At 33.3% G+C, this 16928-nt stretch overlaps 2 protein-coding genes across 2 annotated transcripts; both read left to right on the top strand.

Annotated features, from left to right (window-relative positions):
• Positions 1-3801: 3801 nt before the first annotated feature.
• LOC11443598 (protein SUPPRESSOR OF K(+) TRANSPORT GROWTH DEFECT 1) lies at positions 3802-5730 on the top strand. The gene has a single exon (XM_003594882.4). It carries the CDS (start codon positions 3882-3884, stop codon positions 4698-4700), a length of 819 nt encoding a protein of 272 aa, XP_003594930.1. The 5' UTR covers positions 3802-3881; the 3' UTR covers positions 4701-5730.
• A 7270-nt stretch (positions 5731-13000) lies between these two features.
• LOC11445385 (UPF0481 protein At3g47200) lies at positions 13001-14722 on the top strand. The gene has a single exon (XM_003594879.4). The coding sequence runs from the start codon at positions 13041-13043 to the stop codon at positions 14520-14522; it is 1482 nt and encodes a 493-aa protein (XP_003594927.3). The 5' UTR covers positions 13001-13040; the 3' UTR covers positions 14523-14722.
• Positions 14723-16928: the final 2206 nt, after the last annotated feature.

Genomic DNA, 16928 nt, shown 5'->3' with positions numbered 1-16928 from the left:
GAAAAATTTGTTTTTACAGGGAACAAAACCAAAAGTGACCTATATTACAGGGGGTAAAGGTCTATTAACCCTTAAATCAAATATGTTAAATTAAAAATATTTTTTCACATTCCCTCTTCACCTTCCGTCCACCCCGTTAAATTAAAGAGACCATTATCCGTGAACCAGAGATTCAATATGGCGAAATATTTAATAAAACAAACTCATATTGCAATTTTTTTTTGAAGGAACAAACTCATATTGCAATTAACATGCCATAATATTGACCACATTCATGCTGCAATTAACAAGTTGGTACAAGACAAATGCGAGATTTTATGTCAAAAACAGCACAAAGTGACCATGATTTTGACAATCCAAATAAAATTAGTTCACATGCAACGCTAGTAAAGAAGATAAAAATGACAAAAAATTTATTGCAAAAATATCTTTTGATTTTTAAACATTGGGCTACACAGGTTTTAAGATATTATTTTTTTTATCATATTGGTTTTCTTAACCAATAATTCCTAGATATTTGTTAGCATTTTCTATAAAATAAACCTTAAAGTATTGAAATAAACACAACCACAAGAGATTTTCTATGTGAGTCCAAAAATAGGTTGAATTAATCGGATAATATGTACTAAACGCACTTTTGCAGAAATTCTCTATACGATCAGACACAAGATAATTGTTCTTTAGATTATGATCTTAGAATATTTCTTTTTACAAAAGTTAAATTAGTCCTCCCAAATTAACATCGGAAAGAATCAAATTTGAGATGGAGCATACGACCTTAGAATTATTGAATCATCTCCACCAAAAAAAATCAATTTCCACAAAAAAAAATCTACATATGTTATAAAATTAGCGTTTTCATGTTTTTAATAACATTAGGTCATTCAAATCCTGGTTCGTTGGTAGCTCGACTTTATAAGGCAAAATATTATCCTAGATGCAATTTCTTTGAGTCGACTTTGGGACATAAGCCTAGCTTTGTATGGCGAAACATATGTAATTCTAAATTTATTCTCAAAGCTGGAAGTAGATGGAGGATAGGTAATGGTGAGGATATCTCAGTTTGATATAACAAGTGGATTGCAAATGATGTTACACTTATCCCACATGCTAACGGAGATTTCCCTCTAGCTGATCTAAGAGAGTCTCAGATTGCATGCTACATGACCGCAAAGAAAGGAATCTACCTTTCCTACAGTCAATATATGATCACCAGGTAGTTGAAAATATAGTGAACACACCGCTCTATCCATCAGTGACTGAAGATCGACTCATCTGAAAAAAGAAAATCATGGTGAATACTCTGTTCGTAGTGCATACCACTTTTGTGTGCAAGAATTACTTGATACATCTCATTTCAAGGTACAAGGCTCTTGGAATCTAATCTGCAAGCTCAAGATTCCTCCAAAGGTAAAAAACTTTATGGGGCGAATCTGTAGGAATTGTTTACCAACTCGCGTACGTCTAAAAGATAAAGGAGTCACATGTCCTATGGATTGTACACTGTGTACGGTGGGCAGTGAGGATACACTTCATTTATTTTTTCAATGCTCAAGTAGCTTAAATGTTTGGAGTATGCTTCCATTCTTTTCTTCTATTTCTATTTTGCTACAACAAGATATGGATAGTAAGAATATTATTTTCAAAGCAGTACATGATTATTTATCTAATGAAGATGCAACTTTATTTTGTTGTGTGTTGTGGAATATATGGAAACAAAGAAACAACAACGTGTAGAATGAGGTAATTGATATTAAAGCCTATGTTGTTGAGAGAGCAAAAACTATGTTTCATGCTTGGCAAGATGCACGTAGGTTTCGTAATACTTCTTGTGCACAGTTGCGACAAGAAGGAAATGTGAAATGGATCAAACCAGTTGAAGGGAGATTTAAGTGCAATATTGATGCTTTTTTCTCTATGCTTTCTAATAGAGTGGGAATAGGAGTCTGTATAAGAGATGATACAGGTACTTTTGTTTTGGTAAAAACTGAATGGCTTACTCCAGTCTATGAGGTGCATGTTGGCGAAGCTCTTAGATTGTTATCAGCTTTGGAATGGGTTCATCAATTACACTTGGGATCTATCGATTTTGAGCTTGATGCCAAAAACGTGGTGGATAGTTTTTCATCTGCACGTTAGGATGTTACAGAATTTGGGATGATTATCCATAATTGTAAAACTATATTTGAACAATATTATGTCAACTCTTATGTTGAATTTGTAAGGAGACAAGCAAATGAGACAGCCCATAGATTATTAGCTAAGGAGGCCACATCTTCAGCTAGTTTCCAGATTTTAGTAGAAATACCAGATTGTATTGAACACATTTAAAAAAAATAATAACATCATTAGATCTAAAGAATTATGACTTTGAAAACTAATTTCTTTCCTATTTTATCCTTCTTTTTTTATGGACACGTTGAAAACTAACTCCCACATTGAAATATAGATTTTGACCGTTTTCAATTCTCTCTTAACTAAGCACAACAAAAAGGGAAGTTAACAAGTTTTCAAAATACAACTGTACACAACAAATAACACACATTCACATCGATAAATTGTTCCTCTTTGCATATTTGATAACAGACGCCTTTGAGACGAAAAAGTGTGGCAGGAGTATGTATCTTCTTTCGTTTCAATCAAGTTTTTTTTTTAAGGATCAATCAAGTTTTATAATCACTTTCAATTTTACCGTTTTCTTTAAACTAACGTTGATGGAGTTCAGTGCTGTTACCACCCCCGTTACCGCCAACACATGATAGATTTATCTTTCGCTTACTCTTATTTGATGTTTGACACGTGGGTGAAAAATTGAGAATAATATTTTCACATGTTAACACAGTAGAAAAAGTAGACAGACAAACGGGCACGGTCTAAATGCTAGTTTATAATAATGTTAACACACCGTTTCATAGTTTTTTTTGGCTTAATTACATTTTTGGTCCTCTAACTATTTAGTTGGTATCAGATTGGTCCTCTAACTAAAAATTGATTTATTTTGGTCCTCTAAGTTTCTCACCGTTACTACATTTAGTCGTTTTATTTAAATAAACGTTAGGGTTTGTGTTATATGGGTACCTGACCTCCTATTTCACACATACATATGAACCATAACAGTTACCAATAATATCCGTCACTATTTAATCATAATACCTTAACAAGGAATATGACCAAAATGATGCTAATAAATAAAGTTAGAGGACCCACATAACACAAACCCTAACGTTTATTTGAATAAAACTAACAGAAAGGACTAAATGTAGTAACAGTTAGAAACTTAGAGGACCGAAATAAATCAATTTTTAGTTAGAGGACCAATCCGATACCAACTAAATAGTTAGAGGACCAAAAAGGTAATTTAGCATTTTTTTTTTGTTGAGGTACATGTGATTATTTTATACGATTTTCACCTAATCGTACTTTTTTTCTTTCTTTCTGAGGATACCTAATCGTAAATGTTTAATGTATTATACAATATGAATGTATTTTCAGTTCCTTTCACCTAATTTTCTTATTTTTAATTTCTTAGGTATATTATATTGCTTAAAAATGGTTTGCTTTTTTTTTTTTTTTTGACAAATAAAAATGGTTTGCTATATATACTATTATTCCCTTCTACCCAAAAAAATATACATACTATTATTCCGTTCTACCAAAAAAAATAATATACTATTATGCCGGCTTAATTAGAAGAGTGTAGTCAAACAAAAAGTTTTTTTTAGGCAGTCAAACAAAAAAAAATTGTAAAGAAGTCTAACAAAAAAGTTAATGAGAAAACAATAGGCAAAAGTGTATGCATACTTTATTTTGATTTATCCCATTCTAATTAAGAGTTGGTCATTCCAACCACAACCAATCAAACCCACAAAAACCAGAAGAAAATGTATAGCAATTTCAAGGAGCAAGCAATAGAATACGTGAAACAAGCTGTGCAAGAAGATAATGCTGGAAACTACGCAAGAGCGTTTCCGTTATACATGAACGCTTTAGAGTATTTCAAAACACATCTCAAATACGAGAAAAACCCTGAAATCAAAGAAGCTATTACTCAGAAATTTTCAGAGTATCTTCGTCGTGCTGAGGAGATCCGTTTTGTGCTTGATGATGGTATGCCGGGACCAGCTTCTAATGGGGATGCTGCTGTTACTTTGAGGCCAGAAACGAAGCCGAAGAATGATGGGGAGAGAGATGGAGAGGGAGATGGAGAGGATCCTGAGAAGAGTAAGGTAAGAGCCGGGTTTAATTCCGCTTTTTTCAAGGAACAAGCAATAGAATACGTGAAACAAGCTGTGCAAGAAGATAATGCTGGAAACTATGCAAAAGCGTTTCCTTTATACATGAACACTTTAGAGTATTTCAAAACACACCTCAAATACGAGAAAAACCCTAAAATCAGAGAAGCTATTACTCAGAAATGCACAGGGTATCTTCGTCGTGCTGAGGAGATCCGTTTTGTGCTTGGTGATGGGTTGCCGAGACCCGCATCTGATGGGGATGTTGCTGTTGCTTTGAGGCAGGAAATGAAGCAGGAGAATGGTGGTGAGAGAAGTGGAGAGGATCCTGAGCAGGATAAGCTAAGAGCGGGGTTGAATTCCACAATTGTCATGGAGAAACCGAATAATGTGGCTGAGAAGCCAAGAACGGCCATGGGACGATGTTGGCCATGCAAATTCAAGCAGAGAACTAGAAGCCGTTCCTAAATCAAAGCACATTTTTACTAATTGAAAAAAGTGTGTTTAGGAGCATGAGTAATGGTTTCTTTATTCTTTTGAATGCCAAATTAATATTAGCAACACAAGCTAAAGATAGCAAGAGATACACGGAGCACAAGGTAAACAGGAAGAGACGATAAACAAACCAAATCAAGGCAAAAGCAAAAACAACGAAAACGTGTATCCGGAGCTAAGCATCTTAAGCACCAGAGCAACAAAGAATGGACTGAACAAAGGAACCTAAGCAAAAGAACGGAGGAAAACCTCCCTGCCAAGAAAAGCCACCTTCGAGCATAGACCACCATACTGAACCCCCTACACAAATCTCGATCGGCCCAAACGTAGAATAGGTTCCACCTTCCTACTCATAATTAAAACAAGAATTCCCGAAGTTCTTGCCAAGAAACCATTTTCACGAGGACTTAATCCTATCTACGAGTTGCTCCACATTTAGAAGCTTGTCTGAGAAAATAGAATCATTAATCTGAGGCCAGCAAATAAGCCACATCATTTCATCTCTGAATCTTTTGGTTTGTAGTAGCTTTGGGCTGTTTCGATTTTTAATTTTGTGAATTCTATTGCACTTTTCCTATTCTTGACACACCTTATGCTTTAAACAAATTTAAGCTTAATTAAAGTTTGTCTCCCCCATTTGTTCAATTTCTGGATGTTAAAAAGTTTAAGTTTATCCCTCAAAAAAAAAAAAGTTTAAGTTTAATATGACATGACATGACTTTCATGTGTGTACTGAGTTCATGCCATGTCATTTAAAATTGTGCCATATCAGAGTCAGTTGAAAGGTTGGCCTCAATTCCTAAAATTGAAAAAACTATGGGATTAAAATTACGGGGTTTAAAAATTAGGGGACCAAAATCCATAAATTGAACAAATAGGAGGACTAAAATTGCAATTAAATTCCTACAAAACCATAGGTTTTTTTAGTAACCCCCTGTTTCTTATAGAAAAGGTTTCTAGTAATTTGGAGTTCTGTCTAAATATAAGTAAATCTTAACAACTATGCTTACTTTATTTTGATTTTTTTGTTGGATGCACATGAGAGAAAGTTTACAATGATACAAAAGTTATCAGCAACAACAAGTCTACTACTACATTCCTTAAAAAAAAAAGTCTACTACTGCATGTAAAAAAACAACTCGATCGATCTTGAAGTACCCTATTTTTAGTAGAAATGTATTAAAAAAATTATTATACCTTAAGTTCGCACTGTCATCTATCTTTCATCCAAACAATTCTCTGATAAGACGTAGCGACCACTGCAGTGGTGCAAGGAGTGGCTCTGGCCCTCCGCACTACCATCCTCCAGAACTCTAACAGATTGTTTTCGGTGGTTTTGGTAGAGAAATAGGTCGGTCTCCAGATCTGTTTCGATAAAAAAATGGGATCGAGAGATGCATACAACAGAGTTCTACAGAAGGAGGGACGAGAGGAGGAAGCATCCCAATGTTGACAATCAGATGTGTCACAACACTCCTGCCCTCAATATCACCTTTGTTGTTTTTGGTGTCCACCTCGTCGCCGTGAAAGTCTACATCAAGATGAATCAGGTTTATTCCTTTTCTCACCACCACCAACGCGGTTATGTATGCGCAACATGTTATATTAATGGTATACTTTCTTTACATATAGTATAGATAATGTAGATACTTGATATGACCGGTTATATATAAATCATATTTCATTATATCAATGTTTTTATTTATTTACTTAATGCTTCTCCAACGTACAGACTGAGATTAATCTTTTGACTAAGGGAGTGCTATACGTAGATATCTTTTATACCTATCGACTTCAGATGTCTCGCTCAATTAATTCATCAATAACATTAAGTTAGGATAGTAGTTTTTGAGTGTAAATATAGCTTTATATGTCTAAAAACTAGCCTCTGCATATAAAACTACTCCATATCCCTTATGTAAAAAGTCTATTTCTATTACTTCCTAAACCAAAAGTTCAGTCTTGGATTTTCAGGTTGGAAAACCATTAAGTGCAAAAATAACTTCATTGATATAGTTTAATGAAACAATACACACACATATCTAGATCAAGAGTTTACATAATATACATAGCTAACTACACCTAATCTCAATTTTACATATACTCATGGTAGCAAGTACAAATAGATGAGAATGAGACGAAATAGCTTAAAATTTTGATGATACAATCTTCCAATGCCTCTTCACCATTTTTGGTCGCCTTCCAAACTCTCTATTTTATGTAACATTAGAAATTTTAAGAAAACCAAAATTTATAATCTAAGTTGCTATTTATATTTCACAGAAAAGTTAAAATTCTCCAAGCAAACAAGTGCTCACTTAGAGAATTGAGATTTCTTCGGTATAAAGTAATTGTCGGCTCATTCAACAGGTCACTAATTTCACCTTAAATCGCTAAAGTAAATTTATGCTCGCTTAAGGAATCTTATCTTCCAATCCATCTTCAATTCTCTGACTTGACTCGCTTAGAGAATCTACTTTCTCTGTTTTCTTGAACCCTTTGACTTGGCTTGCTACCTTCTCTCTCCTTGCTTGCTTCTAAATTTCCTGATACTCATAATTCTTATTAATTGATATTGCAAGCATTCCATGATCTTTAAACATACAGATAAATTGGAAACATGTGACAGTAGCTATGATGATACTAAAAAACAAGCTATCTAAAATTGACAAGAATTTTGGGGAACTCTATATGATTACTTAAAAAATAAGTTAATAAGCACCTAAATAATATAATGTAATATTTAGGTGGTTTTAGTACGTACCAGAACTCCATCACTCCTTCACATTCCAAAATATATGCAACAATGCTCCAGATGAAGAACGGTCTTCTAGTGGTTTTAAGAAACCAACATATATTGTTGAGGCCGGCTAACCGTTCAAGAAATGATGACAGAACAATCTCAATAATCCTATAATAGAAGATTTGGATGATGAACCTTTATTGTCTATAAAGAAGAACCTGTGCAAGATTGCATTCAATAGTGCAAGAACAATTTAATTGGTAAGATTCTCTATACCTAAGCAAGTGTGTCAAAGTGCTCTTTTGGGGATTTGATTTAACCCTCAAGGTTTCAAAATATAAAAAATAAAGGGAAAATTGTATTAAATCATATGAATAATGAATCTGATATTTAGAGTCTTGAAAGGAAATCCATGGATCATTTATGATGTTTAGTTCGTGCCTTCGTAGTTTATGCTTGGGGCAGAGCATTGACTTACATTCCTTAGATTTCAATCATGTTCCTATGTGGATCCAGATCTGGGGTTCACCACTACACTATAAAACATCTATTATGGGTACGCATTTGAGAGAAATACTTGGGAAAATTTATAAACAACCCTTGTATGAGTTCCTAGATAAGGCAAAGAACATACATATTAAAATATAGACTAATGTCAGAAAGGCCACTGGAGCTGAAATGTTTATCTACATCACCAGTGATGGTGTTTAATTCGGTTGATTTCAAGTATGAGAACATGCCCATGTTCTGCTTCTTCTGTGGGATCACATATTACTACTAGAAATATTAATTTTTCCTGCGAACTTTCGTACAAATTTTGCATGAAAAATATTTCGTGCATATTTTGCCAAGGATTAAGGTTCTCAGGTGATATCTTCACGGGTAATTGTTTCTTGAGGAAAGGTGAAAAATATCCACCGGAAACCTTTAATCAGAGTTGGAGGAGTATGCCTTCCCGCAAATATATTTATTGTGAACATATCGCATTTAGTTCCGCCACAAAACTATTTCCACAGGTAAATAGAAATAATAGTTTCCCACAAGAAAATCTGTAGGAAGTGTGTTACATTTTTTATCACAAACTAGGAACACACAATGTCTCAATTTCATAAATATTATCACAAAAACTGTTTCTTAACCATAATTGATAACCATTTCATGGATCTTATTAAATCTGCTTTTGAAATTGTGGTTATGAGTTACAGGTACTAAGGCAGACCGATTTGTGTCTTGATCGACATTACAACTATTGTTGTTTGCATATCAGAGAACAACGACAATTAACTATTGTTGGTTACCCAACGATATTTAACTACCATTGGTACAACAACACTTAACTGTCGATGGGGGTATAATGATCTTTTAATGATGCAGGAGAACAATTTTGAATGTGAGACGAGAAATTTATTTATTTTTACCAAAAATGGGTTTTGTAAAAATAAAAATAAAAAGGAAAGATGATGGGCTTGTAATATATTTAGGGGGAAATGGACTTGTAATTTTTTTTAGAATTTAAAAGTGGTGGAGTATCAGTTCAAAACAACTTTGCATAGACAATAAATGTAAGAAAATCGCTGTTCTAACTTCAAAAACATGATATTAACACATGAAAATTCCTTAAAAGCCCTCAGCGGTAGTTAACTACCGTTGAGGAAGCCAGTAGCAGTTAACTGCCGCTGGCCTCAATGGTAGTTAACTACCGTTGAGTTCTGCGAATAAACAAGAACAAAACCATCACTTTTCCTTTTTCCAGAAACATAAACATTAAAACACACTACTAAACTCTCTTCCAAATTTTTCCAAACTTCAATTGCACGAATTTGCGCCCAATTTCTTCAAAGTCTCTAACCCTCATATTCTCCCATCTGATGAAGGATCTCCTCATAGGCCGGCGAACGTGGAGCAGATTATAGAGGAGGAGCATGCCAGAGAGATGCCTGACACACTGACGATCATTAGGGATGTGGTGCAGATAGCTGATAATATTGTGTCTAGGAGCGGCAAGATGACTAAAGAGGATACTGTTTAGGAGGTGATTCGGATTGGCAGTACCGGTCGCCCTGCCCTTACGTATCAGATTGCCAGGCATCGCAGGGGGCAGAGGCATCGTAGACAGTAGGGCTGATTATCATTTGGTTTTTTTCTTTTTTTTTTTTGTGTACATTTTGACTATGATGAAGGTGATGTATTATTATGACATGTTTCGTACATTTTAGTATTTCTATGACATTTTCGTACATACCTTTTATATTATTTCTTGCGTATTAATTTTATCATGTTAAATATTATTCCATACATTTTATATTCATGAATTTGAAATTGGATGAAAAAGAGTGAAAAATTTTGTTTAAAAAGGGAAGGAGAAAGTGGCTGGAAATTTAACCAAGTATGCAGCGGCAGTTAACAACTGCTGACTTTAGCGGTAGTTAACTGCTGCCGGCTTCCTCAACGGTAGTTAACTACTGCTGATTTTTTTTTAGAAGTTTCCATGTTCATTAGGAAGGTTTCAAAGTCAGAACATCAATTTTATAAATGTAAACTCTTAGAATTGCCACATCAGATTAATAAAAAATAAATAGAAAAAGTTGTGATGTTATATAACTATCATTCTCCATTTCTTAGTGTTTTCATTGTTTGTGATGTGAAAAGTTGCTTTGAACAAACAATCTATCACCTTTAAACTTTATTTTAAAATGGAAATGAGCTCGTAATTAGTACAAGGGTTTCTTTTTTATTATTAGTCATACAAATATGCCTAGTAAAATTCCTCTAGAAAAATGTCTAGTAAAATATACGAGTCAAGACTCATTCAGTTAAGTTTTAGATTTTGTAATTGCCTTGTGGTTGATTTTGGATACTACTGTCTTTCTTATTTAAAACTCTTTACAAAGATTTATTAATTTTGTTATCAAAGGCTTGTTCAAAAAAAAAAATTGTTATCAAAGGGACTAAATTGTCCATTTTCAAATATTGTACGGGACTTGATTTTCTTTTCTAATTATTGTTAAGGATCTAATTGCCCTTTTTATATGTAAGGACATCATTGTCCCTTTTTAAATGAAAGAGATAAAATTATCAAATTATCTTGCGCAATAAACATGGATGAGTTCTATTCCACATATGGTGTCTAAGTTTTTTTTTTTTTTTGAAGGAATCATATGGTGTCTAAGTTGTTTTGATCAATAATTGTGTTTTAATATTTTTTTCTCAAAAAATAAATTGCAATGCACAAAAATAGTTTGACATTTCATTTACATATATTTCGATTTGGAGTTAAATTTAAAATTATAGAGTACAAATTTAATATCTATATTATATATAAAGAAAATACTCGAGATTATGTAGTAACCCATGATGAGGTCTATGATTGGGTCAATTCTATCCCTGACGCTATGCTTAAGATGATGAAGATTGTTGTTGACACATCACTGTTGGCTGACAAACACCAGTCAACTGTCGAGGAAATTCAATTTATCCAATTTATAGCAAATTATATCTCCTAGTAGTAAATAAGCACCGGTTATAACAAAAAATACACCACCAAAAACAAAAGTAACCGTTCCACAAAGATCAACCATTCATTAATGTAAATTATTGCATTTTCCCTTTATATTCATAAACGTGAATAACATTTAAACACAATTAATTTGGCAGTCACAATTTTTGAGGCTGAAAACTAGAAAAAAAATATGGAATTTCAGTGGTCAGTAAAAAATAATAATAATGACAATATCAAGTTTAAAACTCCGCGGCAGTTAACTGTCGAAGTTTTTGCAATAGTTAATTGCCGAAGCTTTTGCGGCAGTTAACTGCAGGCGGTTAACTTCTGCGGCAGTTAACTACCGAAGAAATATTTTAATACTTTACTAGTGTTTTTCAGCAACAGTGATGTGTCAACAACAATTTTATAAGATGATGGCTAGTATGTCCTTAAATGAAGATAAAGGAGCATTGTTCAAAGATACTGGAGGATCATATAATAGGAAGGTTTACGTATATAAGGTTGGTATTTATCTTCATTTATAATAACACTCATTTTTTAAAATAAATTATAATAAAATAAATCAAGGCATTACCCTATTACTAATTCCTAAGATCATCTACAATAGAACACTCAATCTTGGATGTTTAAGTGGGTCATGCATATACACATCATCTATTTTTTTAATTTTCAATGATATTACTTAATAAACATCCAATCTCTCCAACCCCGCACCTCAGAAAAAGTTAATAAATAGATCATATTAATAACTCAATGCCATTGTATTTCATCAAAGTTGATTGATTTGTGTACAATTTATACATATGGCCCACGAAAATTAAAGAGAGGGTGCTTATATAACCACCCTTCTCTATAAGCACCAAACATTTTCCCTCTACAATAAAGATGTTTATTAATTCTGGTGCTAAATAGGTGTAGCATCCATCATTGTGGAAGCTCTAAGACCTCTTGGAAGGGCACTTATAAAGTAGGCATCTACATCGTAAAATCCCCTTTTTCCAAAGTCATTGGCAACTTGCTATTTTTATACAACAAGACCCTTGTTTCGAATGAAAGTCTTTCACATCTCCCCCTATTTCTCAACTGCCCTTATCAAACACAAATATATAAAAAACAAGAATACTTTGAACCCATAAGAAAAAAGTGACTATCGGTACATAAGACAAAATTATTACTTAAAATTATTTAATAAAAAACAATAACGTGACTTCAAATAAGTTGTTGGTAATTTTTTATTTTTTATTTTTTCTATATTATCTAGACCATCAAACCAATGAAATAAACCTGCAATTTTTTGTTATTAAATAAACCAAGCAAAATACCAGGTCTACGGTATGATAGTTGTCATAATTACTTTTGCAAATCTAAAATTGGCAAGATTCCAGGAATATGTGGTTGGTTTACTGACTACGATTAAAATAATTTTTTTGAGGGGTACAATTATTTTTATTTGACAATATGAGGGGTACAATTATAATAATGGCTAAACTCCACTTTTCGCCCCCTATGTTTTAAAATGTTGCAATTTTGGTCCCCTTTTAAAAAAATGGCAATTTTGGCCCCTTTCATCCCAAAATTGTTGAGAAGACGCCACGTGTCCCAAAAAAGGGGCCATAATCGCAACTTTTTGTAAAGATAAGGGGTCAAAATACATATTTCCCTTATGTTACGAGGTCAAAAGAGCATATTTCCCAAAACATAGGGGGTCACTTTTGCCATTTCTTTTAATAGGGGACCAAAATCGCAACATTTTGAAACTTAGAGGGCGAAAAGTGAAGTTTAGCCTATAATAATTTACACGTTACTTTGTATAACAAAAGTTGACTTGACTATTAAAAAAAAAATAACGTGTAAAATGTTATGTACAATTTACTATATAAATGTAAATAGGAGACTTGACTATTAAAAAAAAAAATAACGTGTAAAATATTATGTACATTTTACTTTGTATAACAAAAGTTGACTTGAATATTAAATATTGACCGGTTGCAAATTAAATAGCCATGAATTTTCTATTATGAAGACGACAAGAGAACTTGTTACCTCTCTTGCTCTCAATTTTCCAGCTATGAGTTCTAATAAGCTCATGAGTTTTACTTTTCAGAAACTCATCAAAAGAAAATTTCATGGCACTGCTGTGAAAAGTTCAAAATTTTGGAGAGGTCTTGTGGAGAAAGAGTTACAAAGTATAAAGCCTGAAGAAAAAAATGAGAGTGTGTGCATATATAGAGTCCCACCAAATATGTTAAATGTTGAACCAAAAGCCTACATACCTAGCAACATCTCAATAGGTCCTTACCATTATGGATCACAACACTTGCAAGAAATGGAAGTTCTGAAAAACAAGTTTTTTCACCGTCTCTTCGATCCAAACGGTGCAAATGGATCCAAATTAGAAGAGGCTTGCAAGTTTCTTGAGAAAGAAGAAATCAATGCGCGAAACTGTTACATGGGTGAAATCAAATTAAGCAGTGATGAGTTTCTAAAGATGATGTTGGTTGATGGTTCTTTCATCATTCAACTCTTGAGGGATTTATCGGATAACGAATTCAAACATGTTCCTTCTCTTAGTAGATGGATGTTACCAACCATTCGTCGCGAGATGATAATGCTTGAAAACCAACTTCCAATGTTTGTTTTAACAAAACTTTTCGAGCTAACCGATAAAAACAATAGTCTTCATCCACAAATGAGTTTCTACAATCTTTCTTTCAAATTCTTCTACCGATTGCTTCAATCCGAATCACGAAAAACCCCTGAATGTCAAACATCTTACAAGTTCAAAATTGAACATGTTCTTGATCTTCTTAGATACAACATAAGACCGAAACTCATTGGCGAAGAGCCAAGAGGATGTCAGAGCCAGATGATTCATTCAATAACAGAACTAAAAGAAGGGGGTGTGAAAATTAAAGCCTGCGAGAGTAGAGAGTTGATGGATATAAGCTTTGGAAAAAAATGGGGAATTATGGTAAAGGAACTAACTATTCCACCTTTGTACATTGGTGATCACAGAGGTACTGTTTTTCGCAACATAGTTGCATTTGAAAAATGTCACAAGAGATGCAATCCAGACATGACAACTTACATGTTTTTCTTAAACAGACTCATAAATTCAGCTAATGATGTTTCTGCTCTTCATTATAAAGGGGTTATTCATCATTCTTTAGGAAGTGATGAACATGTCGCGGAATTGATCAACAACATAGCTAAAGAAATAGTTCCTGATATGAATGAGTCATATTTGTACAACGTGGTGAATGAGGCGAATGAGTATTTGGGTTGTTGGCGTGCGAGATTCAGAGCTTCGCTTGTTCATAACTATTTAACAAGTTGGGCTGTGGGACTTTCTACATTAGGTGCTCTTTTGGCACTTTATTTTACATTCATACAAGCAATTTGTGGTTTCGCAGATGCGGCCACAAAACTGGAGAAAGCAAAGTTCAGTTCAGTGATAAGAAGTTTGATTATAATTCCATTTCGTGACCCTCCTCACTATACAGTATTCGACGATGTCAGTAAAAAAATCGACCATGGTACTAATAATTGAATATCTACATATCAGGGATTGATGCTTGTCATACATGTGATCGATGTCTCTACTTATTTTCTCTTTCTATGTATTTTCTTTCATTGTGATATTGTTTGTGAGCTAGTTTTCCCTTGCAATCTCTTCTTGTATTTATTTAAAGTTGGAGCATATATTTATAGTTTTTTTTCATAGAGAAGGAAAATCAAGTGTTTTATGAATTCCATGCTACACTTGGATTCGCAACAACGTTCTTATAACCAAAAATTCGCGTCTAAAGTCACAACTTGATATAACGCAGTCCATTCACGATCTTCAATCACTTTGAATGATCACTGTTAGCATTACGGTAAGAATGATAAAAACGAGACAGTTCCTCGAATTTAGTAGCATATTTTCCGACAGGCACAGTTGTTTGATATAGGGATTAGAAAACAGCTTATTTCTTGTCTTAAAAGGACAAATCAAAATACAACAGAAAATATTCCATGTTGATCCCAACAAACTTGAAAATTCTCACACCAATTTTCATCTTCATCATTTAACTAGGCAGCACACCGAACCTTTTGTGTATTAGTGCACTTGATAATTTTGTGAAAATATTTTCCATGTTCTTCATCCTTCTTAGAGCAGCCTCAAGGTCAAGGGCATCCTTAAAAGCACAGTGACCAGGTTGTCAGGTTTGATCGGTGATTTGTCGATCATTTGGATGTGTTCGAAGAGCTAAGATATGTAACTGTAGTTATTTTTTTTGGAGTGTTTGTTGCTACATCAAGAAGATCTCCATTGATTTCAATTATTTGTGTATGGTGAATTGCACTACAAGAAATTTGACAATACCAAACATATACAAGGTTATTAGTATTAAGACATGTCTAAATAATTCAAAGACTTCATAGAATCATTCCTTTTGAACGTACTTCAAAAATTAAATACAAAGACTTGAATGCTTCAGTTTCTGCCTTTTACACCAAACAATTTAAAACCGATCAAGCAAGTACAAAATATTATATTTTGTTAATAACTAGCAAAAACCGTCCTCTTTTATTACGCTAATGTTTAAAAATTATTAACAGTGTGTTTTTTAATGAAATTTTGATTTTGATTAGAAATATAAATATAAATGTTTTTTGTTATCAATGACAAGACAACTTGTCTGATATCTTACTAGAACAAGGTTCGCTATGATGTCGCACTACCATGATAAGACATCTTGCTAGAGCTCTTGTTTTAAAAAAATGTAGTCAACTATAGTTTATAAACCTAACAATCTTCCCATTTGACAAATATTGGCTAAAACAACCTTCACAACAGATATCTTCAAAACCAAAGACCCTGCATAGATAAATACGAGCAGGAGATCATACAGTCATACCTTCTTCACTTTAACACAAGTACTCATCACGAAAGAAGATAACAGGAAAACTTGAGCTTTAAAAAAGACAATTTTAAAAAATAAAGCAAAAATGACATGTTGAGACATCATCTAAAACATCAGAGGCATATGCAGCCGAAATGGATAGAACCCAGCCTCACAGAACATCGAGTGAATGATTTATATACAACTTAGTTACAAAACCAAGTCAAAAATATTTTTACTTTGTGCAGCAATTCTTACTTAGTTACAAACCCAAATCAAAAATATTTTGACACACATACATAAATGAAAGAATTAAAAGAAAAATAAATTAGTCACGTCATTTTTTACTTTTATCTTTAAGTTTTTCTTATCTATGTGTATGTGCCTAAATCATTTTTATTTGTGTTTGTGACCAACTTAGATTTTCTCTTATATATAGATAGATCACACTCGTGTTCACACGATGGTTGTTAGGGGAATGAATATTTAGAAACAATCACTCCAACAATATTTTTAAGAAGTCAAAGTAACCTATAGAAATCAGACTGGAAAAATCAAATCTAAAATCTTGAGAAGTGCAGACTCTAATGTCTCAACGAACCACCACAATATTAACCCAAATAGGTGGATTCCAACAATATTTTTTTTTAGTCACTGAGGAAACAAAAAAGATAGAAACTGCTATGAAACATTGATTTTGTTGTCTGGGATTGGGAACCAAGCGTTTAGTCCTTTTTTTTTACTACTCTTGGCTAGATAGTGAAACACGGAAACATATAATAATAGAGATAGAGCAATTTAAAACTGCATTTATGTATTTTGATGGTGAAGCCAGTAAGTCAGTAGATGAGGGTTTGATCATGCATTATTTTCCTATATGAGCCCTCATTACTCATTAGGCCATTATTACTTCTATTTATGTGCATTTACAGATGCTTTTCTGGCAACTCTTAATAAGGACTTCAGCCACACGTATATGTACCTTCATTATACTATTTATGCACAGTCAATGATAAAGGATTTGCGAGTAATATTTTTATTACGAACACCGACTGAAAATTATGAAC

The sequence above is a fragment of the Medicago truncatula genome, chromosome 2 (assembly GCF_003473485.1).
Source record: "Medicago truncatula cultivar Jemalong A17 chromosome 2, MtrunA17r5.0-ANR, whole genome shotgun sequence".
Taxonomy (NCBI): Eukaryota; Viridiplantae; Streptophyta; class Magnoliopsida; order Fabales; family Fabaceae; genus Medicago; species Medicago truncatula.
Note: the sequence above shows the minus strand (reverse complement) of the source record. Positions and strands in the feature narration are given on the sequence as shown.

What these genes read in the sequence shown, in the direction of transcription:
- LOC11443598 (XM_003594882.4), top strand. Translation starts at nt 3,882, where the DNA reads ATGTATAGCAATTTCAAGGAGCAAGCAATAGAATACGTGAAACAAGCT.
- LOC11445385 (XM_003594879.4), top strand. Translation starts at nt 13,041, where the DNA reads ATGAGTTCTAATAAGCTCATGAGTTTTACTTTTCAGAAACTCATCAAA.